The sequence below is a fragment of the Monodelphis domestica genome, chromosome 2 (assembly GCF_027887165.1).
Source record: "Monodelphis domestica isolate mMonDom1 chromosome 2, mMonDom1.pri, whole genome shotgun sequence".
Classification (NCBI taxonomy): Eukaryota; Metazoa; Chordata; class Mammalia; order Didelphimorphia; family Didelphidae; genus Monodelphis; species Monodelphis domestica.
Genome location: NC_077228.1, coordinates 15,329,496 through 15,339,817, shown reverse-complemented (window position 1 = coordinate 15,339,817; position 10,322 = coordinate 15,329,496). Strand labels below are relative to the sequence as shown.

The 10,322-nt window shown below is 41.0% G+C and overlaps 1 protein-coding gene across 2 annotated transcripts in view; it reads right to left on the bottom strand.

Annotated features, from left to right (window-relative positions):
* Window positions 1-443: 443 nt before the first annotated feature.
* TM2D1 (TM2 domain containing 1) overlaps window positions 444-10,322 on the bottom strand; it is a 59,954-nt gene continuing 50,075 nt past the window's right edge. Inside the window, exons 5-7 of one of the 2 annotated variants that reach the window (XM_001380903.4) lie at window positions 8,883-8,956; window positions 1,688-1,820; window positions 444-766 (exon numbers count right to left, since the gene is read on the bottom strand). In XM_001380903.4, coding sequence (XP_001380940.1) covers window positions 1,710-1,820; window positions 8,883-8,956 — 185 coding nt within the window. In that variant the 3' untranslated portion in view covers window positions 444-766; window positions 1,688-1,709. Of the gene's footprint in view, window positions 767-1,687; window positions 1,821-8,882; window positions 8,957-10,322 lie in introns of those variants that run through there. The other variant, XR_001627609.2, reaches the window with a different exon arrangement.

The following is a 10,322-nucleotide window of genomic DNA, read 5'->3' as shown; positions in this document are numbered from 1 at the left end:
GTTGTGATTATTATTAGAGCTAGAGGGACCCTTAAAAGTCACCTGGCCTGGGGCAGCTGGGCAGCTCAGTGGATGGAGAGCCAGGCCTAGAGATGGGAAGTCCTGGGTTCAAATCTGGCCTCAGACACTTCCCAGCTGTGTGACTCTGGGCACATCACTTAACCCCCATTGCCTAGCCCTTACCGTTCTTCTGCCTTAGAACTAATACATAGGATTGATTCTAAGAAGGAAGGTATGGGTTTTTAAAAAAAAGTCACCTGGCCCAAGCTTCTTGTTCTAGAGAGAAACTGAGGCCCAAAGAAACAAAGTCAACTGTCCAAGGTCCCAGAGACAGAAAGAAGCAGATGACGATTAAACCCAGGGGACGGCTCCATCCAGACTCACAAGGATTTCGTTTCAAAAAGAAAGCTCAAACATGGAGGGAATGACTCGTACCCAGAAGATAGGTTATTCTAGTTTTATTTTGAAGAAGGAAAAGTGACAAGCCACAACTTGCCTATGGAAAAGGCATTGGGATGGGGGTAGAGTGGGGGAGTGATAAGCCCTCCAGAGGAGACAAGAGGCCCCAAAAGATTCCGGGGCCACGGAGTTCTCAGAAAAAGTCTCCAGTCAGCCAAATCTCAGAATAAAATATCTAAAAAACCTCCAGTAAAAACCACATTGAAGCAACCACGGCAGCGGCAGCGTGCTGTGCGAACAGGGACAATTAGAAAGCCTGGGTTTCCACGCTCTGGAGTTCTCTTTTAAAATCAAGGAGGCACAAAACCTAAAAGAACAAAAGAGAAACTGGAAGTGGTTTTTTTAAGTCCACAAAGTGCCTGCCCATGTATGTAGCCTTTAAGGGTGAGATGCTCTGTAGCCCCCTCAGCCCTGCTCCCTCCTCTTCCTCCATGGCCCTGGGGGCATTCTTTGCCTGTGTTTTACCAGTTTGATGGGTATGAGGTGAAACCTCAACTTTTGAAGCTGGATGTTTTTCAAGTGATGATAAGCAATTTGGGATTCCTTTTCTGAAAATGTCTATTTGTATCCTTGGGCCACCCATCCACGGTGGACTGGGAGTTGCGGGGAGGGGGGGAGGCCTTAAATAGTGCCTTATACATTTCAGATGTCAAGTTTCAAATGTCTTATTTGCCACAAATATTTCTGTTATTTTCCTTGGGGGGGGGGGGGGGGTTAATAGAGAATTAAAAAAAGTTTTCCTATAATGTCAAAGGCTTGTCTCTAGGAAATTCTCTTTTTTCCTGAACTTTCAAAATATCTTCTTTTCATAGCTTACAGGTATAACAGAGAGTAGTTAGGCCACCTTGGAATTTCACTGGGATGAGTCGGTCCCGCTGAGGAAACTCCCTTCACCAAAACAGGCAATGCCTTCTCTGGGGCCTCTAGTCTTATCAGCATCAGTGCCATGGGCAAGGGAAGTGATTTACCCAGAGTCACATGGCCAGGATGTGTTAAAAGCAGGACTTGAATCCAGGTCTCCTTGACTCCAAGGCCAACTCTTAATCCCTGATGCTATTCTGATGGCTGCTACTACTAATACAGCTACTACCACTGTACAACTACCACTCCTCCCACTCCTCCCACTCCTCCCCCTCATCTTCTGTCACCACAGGGCAATGAAGAAAAATAAAAATAATGTACATGGGGGCTGACATAAAATTATTTGCAAATGAATGCATTCACTTACCATTGGGCTGTTCTCTAACTAGCTATGGGTACTTCTGTGTTTTTCTAAACGTTTCATTGGTAATGCTCAGTCTTGTAAGTCTTGTTCCATAATAATCTATAATATAACTAGTGCCATCAGAAGGTCCAACAATCTGAAAGAGAGGAAAAAAGAGTTTTAATTATAAACATTATTTTTGCAATATTTTCAAAGCCGTTGTCCTTTGTTATCAATGATATTCTCTCTATTCCATCATGACCATTATTAGTCAAAATGTTTCCAAAGAAGGTTACAAAGTTTTTTAACTGGTGTTAAGTTTTTTCTTTTTTTAAGCCTTTATCATCTGCCTCGGAATCAATATGCAATATTGATTCCGAGGCAGAAGAGTGGTAAAGGCTAGGCAAGGGAGGTTAAGTGACTTGCTCAGGGTCACACATCTATGGCATTTGATTTTAAGAAATATCTTCTTGGGTTTCCTCAGGTAGCCAAGTAGATTAAGGATAAAGCTGACCAATGAGCTCCTTTTGCTTATGTCTGACCTCAAGTCAAGAATAAAAAATTTTAGGGCCTAAAATTAGATGGAAAACAGCTATGGATAGAAGAAATTCAGAAATATGTAGATGGAAGAGAAAGCAGGCTTGGGGACATATGTAAGGAGGGATTAAGCAGGCAAATGAAAGGCAAAGTCCAGGTGGAAAAGCAGAGTCACAGAAAAAAGTAAACCTTATTTTACAAACCCTGAATTTGTAAAAGTTCAGACAAAAATTAACCTAAGGTCTACTCTTCAGCAGAGAACTGTGCTGACCACTGAGGAAAAGATAAAGTTTAGGAAAAAGCAGTTTGCTCAGAAAATGTACTGCTAGAAAAAAGAGTTAGTTTTACCCACTCTAGTATTTGCAAACTTTTTAAGGCACTCATTCAATAGAATTTTGAATTGTTGGCATTCTTTTTTTTTTAAAACCCTTACCTTCCGTCTTGGAGTCAATACTGTGCATTGGTTCCAAGGCAGAAGAGTGGTAAGGGCTAGGCAATGGGGGTCAAGTGACTTGCCCAGGGTCACACAACTGGGAAGTGTCTGAGGTCACATTTGAACCCAGGACCTCCCATCTCTAGGCCTGGCTCTCAATTCACTGAGATACCCAGCTGCCCCCTGATAGCATTCTTAAGGAGCACTTCCTTTTGAATGAGTAATACCTAATCACCTCCCTAACAGTACCTGGTTGGGGGCATTTAGAAGGTAATTAAGAAACATAAAATGACAATAAGGTTTCTCACCAACTAATTAATTAGTGGCTTCATTTGGAATCAACTGATTATGTTTGGGGGCAGAATTCCAAAGTCCAGAAAGGGAAGGCACAAGGAGGGCAGGCTACCTAGAAAAAGGAGGCTACCCCAACAAATCTGACACTGATAGAAGTTATTCCAAAGGTGGTTTATCCAGGAGAAGGATAACAACATAGTTGAGTCCCCACAGTTCCTGAGAAGACTGAAGAGGGTGCTAATACTTAGGATATTACTTCACACTGTCTGGATATCTCTTTTACTAATCAGTGAATCAATCACCAAGCACTAACTCCAGAATTCTGCCAAAGCACCTGTAATTTCTCCTCCTAAGGAGATGCAGCCATTGTGGAGGGTGAGAGATTATGGGGTTTCTTCATGGAGTTTTAGCTAAGAATTCCCTACAATCTTCTTTTCTAAAGACCCAGAACTTTAAACTAGAGTGGAACCCAGAACCTTGAATTTCTATTTAAAATGAAAAGTAAATGTTTGTTGATAAACCACCTTTGGCAGGAAAGTTGATCAAGAAAATATACTTTTTTAAACTCTGACCTTCCGTCTTGGAATCAATACTGTGTTCCAAGGCAGAAGAGTGGTAAGGGCTAGGCAATGGGAGTTAAGTGACTTGCCCAGGGTCACAAAGCTGGGAAGTGTCTGAGGCCAGATTTGAACCCAGATCCTCCTGTCTCTAGGCCTGACTCTCAATCCACTGAGCTACCCAGCTGCCCCCCAAGAAAATGTTTTTTTAAATCAGTATTTAAGCCAAGAACATCAGCAGAAATGATGTAGCACTCAATAATGCACTCAAAGATCAGATTTGACGCCTTATTCTCCCATTGTGGATCACTGCCAAAGAGACCAAGAGTGAGGACTGACCTGCCAGGGACAAAGGAATGATACTTCTCCCCCTCCCCCCTAGTCCAGGACTTTGGCCTCTAAAGCCGTCATCAGATCAACAGTCTCCATTTACAAGATGACGGGGAACAATCTGTAGCTATAACAGAGCTGACTGATCCTGAACAGAAGTGGCTCTGTCAGTCATAGCACTGCTGGGTTTGTACCCCAAAGAGATAATAAGGAAAAAGACTTGAATAAGAATATTCATAGCTGTACTCTTTGTGGTGGCCAAAAATTGGAAAATGGGGAGATGCCCTTCAATTGGGAAATGGCTGAACACATTGTGGTCTATGTTGGTGATGGAATACTATTGTGCTCAAAGGAATGATGAACTGGAGGAATTCCATGTGAACTGGAAGCAGAACCAGGAGAACATTGTACACAGAGACTGATACACTGTGGTACAATCGAATGCAATGAGACAGAACTATTCGGAGGGACTTATGAAAAAGACTCTCCACATCCAGAGAAAGAACTGTGGGAAAAGAAACACAGAAGAAAAACACCTGCTTGATCACATGGGTCAGTGGGGCTGTGACTAGGAAAGTGGACTCTAAAAGATCACCCTAGTGCAAATATTAATAATAAGAAAATGAGTCTTGATTGATGGCACATGTTAAACCCAAAGGAATTGTGCATCATTTATGGGAGGGGGGTTGCAGGGAGGGGAGGGAAGGAACATGAGTCTTGCAACCATGGAAAATTATTCTAAATCATCTAATTAAATAAAATTAAAAAGAAATTTAAAAAAGAAATAATCAGAATAAAATAAAATAAAATAAAATAAAATAAAATAAAGAAGACATTTGTTGAGGCAACCAGCTTAAAAGAAAGAAAAAAAAGAAGTGGCTCTGGCTGCAGACTCATCAGCACTGAACGCTAGCCAAAGGAACCCAAGCATTATTTCTACTTTAATGGAGCCCAGGGGTATTCGTCCTGATGCTTTAGTCCATCTCAAAGTCGATCCATTCCAGTGGAAGACAGGGGTCCTAGGATAAACCATAGCAGAATGGTTTGGCCACCACCAGGATGGCTGCATTAGTCCTGACAGTACAGCTTACATGTTCTTTCTCTGCCATTGTCATCAGGTTAGAACCAACTGGCATCCTGAGACGTGCCGTTTCGAGCTTTCATCTCAGCCTGGAGATTCGCTTGGGATTCTCTTGCTCCCGAGTCATGCTGTGTCTGTGTGTCTCCTGGGGTTCCCTACCTAGGCAGTCAGTCACAGGAAGGGGGCCCTCCACGGTGGAGACGGAAGAAGTACAAGGCAAAGAATGCTGGAGAGCAAGAGGCTGAGCAGGTCACTCGGGCCTTTTCTTCAAGGCCTGAGGAAGAGGCTGGCCCTCCCCTTAACAGACTCTGGAGCACACACAGCTTGTTTTCTGACCCCAGTGCTTCTTGTAACCTGAATTTTTGTCTCACCAATAATGAGGCCAGAGATCAACACAGACTCAAATTAGGTTAGAGAGCTAAAACTCTGCCTAAATGTTAGGAATTTTCCTAATTGGGGCCTGACCTAAAGATCAGACTACTAAATGTTCTCTTTAATATCAACTCCATAAAACAGCACTGGAGGGAACCTGAGGGTCACTGCCTAGTCTAAAAAACAAGCATTAATTGGTGTAACAGGGTGTGGCTGATTCAATCAGAGGAGGCACAAAGAGGGTGGGAGGAGAAGAACACTCCAACCACTGTGGTAAATGTTTTATTTTTGATTCCTCCAGAGGCTGCTAAATCACTTAATGAGGTCCTCCAGCAAGGGAGTGACGTGCTTATGCCATCCACCACCACGCTGGTGCCAGGTCTCAGTTTTCTGGGGATCCATTCAAAGTGCAAAAGGATCGGCTGAGTGAATGTCAACAAGGTCCCAGGCCTCAGGCCCTGTCATCTTAGTGCTTCAGAGGAGTCGGTTCTTAAAACCAGGACAGTCACAACTACAGCCTGGCCCAGGCCAGAGCTACTGCGCTATCTCCCCACTAGTCCATCCTCCATTTGGTGACCAAAGGGGCTTGTCACAGGTGAAGATGAAATGAGATCCTATTACAAAGCACTTTGCACAGTGCCTGGCACAGAGCAGGCATAACCTGGTCCCTTCCTAGCTAGGCATAGATCTGACTTCATACTTCCCTCCTCAGTGAACTCTAGGGGACTCAACTGCTTCCAGGACAAAGTTTAAATCTGTCTGCTTACCCTTTAAAGCCCTCCATGCTCTCAGCCCATCCTCTCATTTCAGCCCCCCAACTCTGATCTCTCAATCTCTGTGTCTGTCTGTCTCTCTCCTCTTTCTCTTTCTCCTCCTTGAACACAACACTAAATCCCATCTTGGTGCCACCTCAGGATCTTAGTAAAGATTTGTTGGTATCAGGGGATGTGATTTTGAATCCTAGATCTGTACCTCATCATGTGAAAAGGTACAATCTGTGCAGGTGAGGCAGAATATAAGTCCTGCATTCTCTTTCTGGACCTCAGTTTACTTATCTGTAAAATGAGAGGACTGTTGAATCTCTTCAGTTCCATCCAGCTCTAAATCTATGATTCTACAGGCAATAAGCTAAGTGCCAAAGTGAGCAGTAGAGATGACATCAGACACAAAGTGTTTATGCTAGATAGCAGTTACACAAGGTAATAACAATAATTTTTTGCAGTAATTGATCTGGTGATGGCTGGAATTGGCCATCTGCATGAGCAAAACCAAGTAGGGCTTCCCAGACCATCAGAACTATCTCACAGAAGTGGAAGGACACAGAAGGGCTCCAATGGATTCCACACAGAGCAGGGATTTGGACTTTGGCTCCAGGCACAAAGGTAACTTACTGTCTCCCCAGACCATCCACATATTATTACATGATATTCCTTTAACACTGAGCATCATAGTAGATACAGTTTCTGGAAGGATTTGATCTTCAAGTTAAGTCTAGTTAATTTAGCAATAAATAAGCACAAAGTGTTTTCCCATTCTTTGCCATCAGAATGGAAGTAACTAGACCAATTTTTCCCCCTAAAATGGTTTTCCTGAGTTTTCATTACAAACACTATGAAGTGTAAAAGAAAAATCATAATGTGTGTTTTGGGAGGTCATGAGGCCATGCACGATGTGTTTCTGGGATCACAGCCCAACAGAAAAACATTGCTAACCACTGGGGAGGAATATTTAATGGTAAAAAAAAAATGGGCACGGAGAGCAGGAGGAAAAGGGGAAGAGAAGAACTACACACCCAAAAAAGCAGGATGGAAATGTCTATGATCAAGTGGAACCAATACATTCCAGCCATAAATATTAACACAAGTTGGTAATATTCGTACTTAAAAGTTACTCCTATTTGTTTAAAAATGATACATCTCAAAAATGCCTCACTTCAGATGCAGCCACATGTTAAAACTTACCATGGGGCATGTAGAATGATGGGAAGAACTGCTTGGCAAACTTGGAGAACGGACTCCTTTTTCCCCAGTTGAAAGCATTTTAAAGTTGGTCTTCCATCCTTAAAATTACTGTAGGGGTCCAAGTGTGCCAATTCTTCCCCTAAACCAGTTCAAATTTTTGTGGATTCTACTTCCCTGGAGGTCTTCAGGAAGAGAGTTATCTGTTACGAATAATTTAGGCATTCAGGGGCCTCTAGGCAGAGGCTGAATCAGCTGATGATCTCTCGAGATCCCTTCCAACTTTATGATTTTATGGAAATTGGAGCTGCAAGGAAATGCTACTACTACCAAAAGAGAAAACTCTTTCTAAAGATATCAGACAGATGGTGGGAATGCAGAGCTATTTAGTCTTGGAAGTCTTAACTCTAAGAATCCCAATGAGACATTCAATTTCTTTGAATGTCATTTAACATGAGACACCACTTTTCTAACATATGTAAAATGTTACCTTAGCCTCTTCCTGCCTTCTTGCCTGTCCCACAGTCATAGGAGGAAGGGCATATGCTGGTGGGTGAATATAGTAGAATTTCAAATTCAAAACTCAATATTTTCTTTGTTTAATGCTGCTGGTCTTATTCTTTCCCCAGATGCTGCCTCCTCCTCACAATATGGAAGTCTGCATATTTTCCTCCTAGATCTGTGCTTTTCTCTACAAAATAAAGACTGGCTGCATAAGCCAGCAAGAAGGTGAGGCCTGGAGACACTGTATTTGGGGAGGCAGAATAGAATGAAGGCCAACAGAGAGGTCATAAACCTACAAACTTTTTACAGGATCAAGGATGGGTCCTATTCCAATATTAGGCACTCAACAACTATTTGATGAATAAGGGATGAAATGTATTTTTCAAGATCAAATGCTAAATATAGCCATTTATCATTTAAACTCCACAAACCCTGCATCTGGGAATGCAAGAGTTTGCAAAATAAATACCTGATAGTATTTGTGAGTACTCAGAAATATGACGATTAACTGGGAGGCCAATTTGATGAACTAAATTTGGAAAACATTAATAACTGTCAACCTCTAAGTGTGATATGTGATAGAAATTTGAAATGTATTAGTTCCAGACAATGTGCAAAAGCCTTTAATACTTATGCTGAATGCCATCTTTTTACTTCCCCAACTCTACTATATCTTAGATTGTGAAACGGTATACCCAGAGATGCACAATTTAATAGGTTACTACCAAGCTCAGAGATAGATAATCTACAATGAAAAAATATATTATGAAAACTAATTAATAGAAATGCATAACACGTTACAGGCCTGTCCACCAGAAAGAGAAACATAAAGAAACAAAATCAGATGAGACCAGTTCTTGGTTTTATATGGATTTATAGGGCATGAACCTACATGCCCAGGGTCTAAAAGAAATTAGGCTGAGCCAAAAAGAAATGAGTAAGTAGCAGAGGATTTAAAACAAAAGGATAAAGATAAGCTGTTCCTCTTTTCCAATCTGGGAGGACGCATGAAGACAAAAGTCTTCTAGGAGACAATGTAGAAAATCAAGAGTTGAAAAGGCCAAAGTCCTTGGATTTAAACACATTTATTCTTCTGGAGTGAGAATACCCCCACTCCAATTACAAATAAAACAGTGCATGGAAACTGGCTTACCTGCATTGAAATGAGAATAAAGTCTATCAGACTGCCAATCCCACAAAATCCTACAGTGCAAAATTTTAACAAACCTGAAAAAAAGGAAAGAACAATCAACAGGCCCATAAGTGTTCCACAATGTGAACAGAACTTTTCAATTTTGCAGAGTTTGGCAAGATATTCCACACTGATCCTTTTATTTCAAGAATTTGAAACTGGCAGAAGAATCCATTTTTCTAACAAAAGTTCATGTGATCACACATGAAATATATTTCAAGAAAGAGTAAAAGTCCAGGCTTTCTTAACTGAGTTAACAGACAAACATCAGGCAATGAAGGGAAAATGTAATAAAATCTGCAAATGTTCTTCTGTGCTCAAAATCTAAAGAAATCAATCTTGAAATCTCAGTGTCTGGAGTTTCAGGACATCTTTTAAAACTAAAAACATTTCCCTATGACATCTCCATTTGATTTAGAGTCAATATAATCTGTTCCCCAGTTTTAATGGACTTATGTCCATTATCATCAGAAAGACTTCAAACAAAAAGTCTGGAATACCTACGAAAATACACACAATTGGAGAACAAATATGGATATCTTACTAAAATATCAAAATTATAATAGAAGAATCACAGAATCAGAGCACCCAGCAGGCACTTAATAAATGCTTATTAATCACTTATTAAGTACCTACTGTTTGCTAGGCACTATGCTAAGCACTGGTTATTTGATTAAATAAACTTTAGGGAGGGGCTTAAGAATTTATCTTGTCACTTCCTAGAAGTGTGACCCTAGACAAGTCACCTTAATCCCATTTGCCTAACTCTTGTGGGACAAAAAATAAGATTAAAAAAAATTACCTAGTCCAACTGGTCCCTGAATAAAAAGATGTCTATCTTTTGGAGCCTGAGAACCTAAGTTCAAATCCGGTCTCTATCATATGTGACAAACACCCTGAGCCTCCAGTTTCCTCATCTGTAAAATGAAAGGGTTGGACCTATGGCTTCTAAAATCCTTCCAGCTCTAAATCTATGATTCTATGATAACCTCAATTAGGGGACACTGATGACATCCCAAGCCATTTCATTTTTATTATTTTCAATGAATAAGAATACAAGAACAAGAGACTAAGAACAAGAATCTTCCTGTATTCAAAGACCTGTGTTATACAAACATGTAAACCGGCAAGACAAATCCCCAAATTGGTATGTTTTTTTAAAAAACAAGTCTCCAAGTTTCCATCTGCCCTCAGAATCCATTGTGGCTTGGTCTTTCAGGGGTGTTTGTCTTTACAATGTTGCTCTCATTGTAAACCTTTCTCCTGCTCAGGCTCACCTCATGACAAATAGTTCACAAAAATCTTTCCATTATTCCCTTCATCATTTCTTATGGCACCAGAGCATTCCATCACATTTATACAGCATAACTTGTTCAGCCTTACCCCCTTTAATGGTCAAAT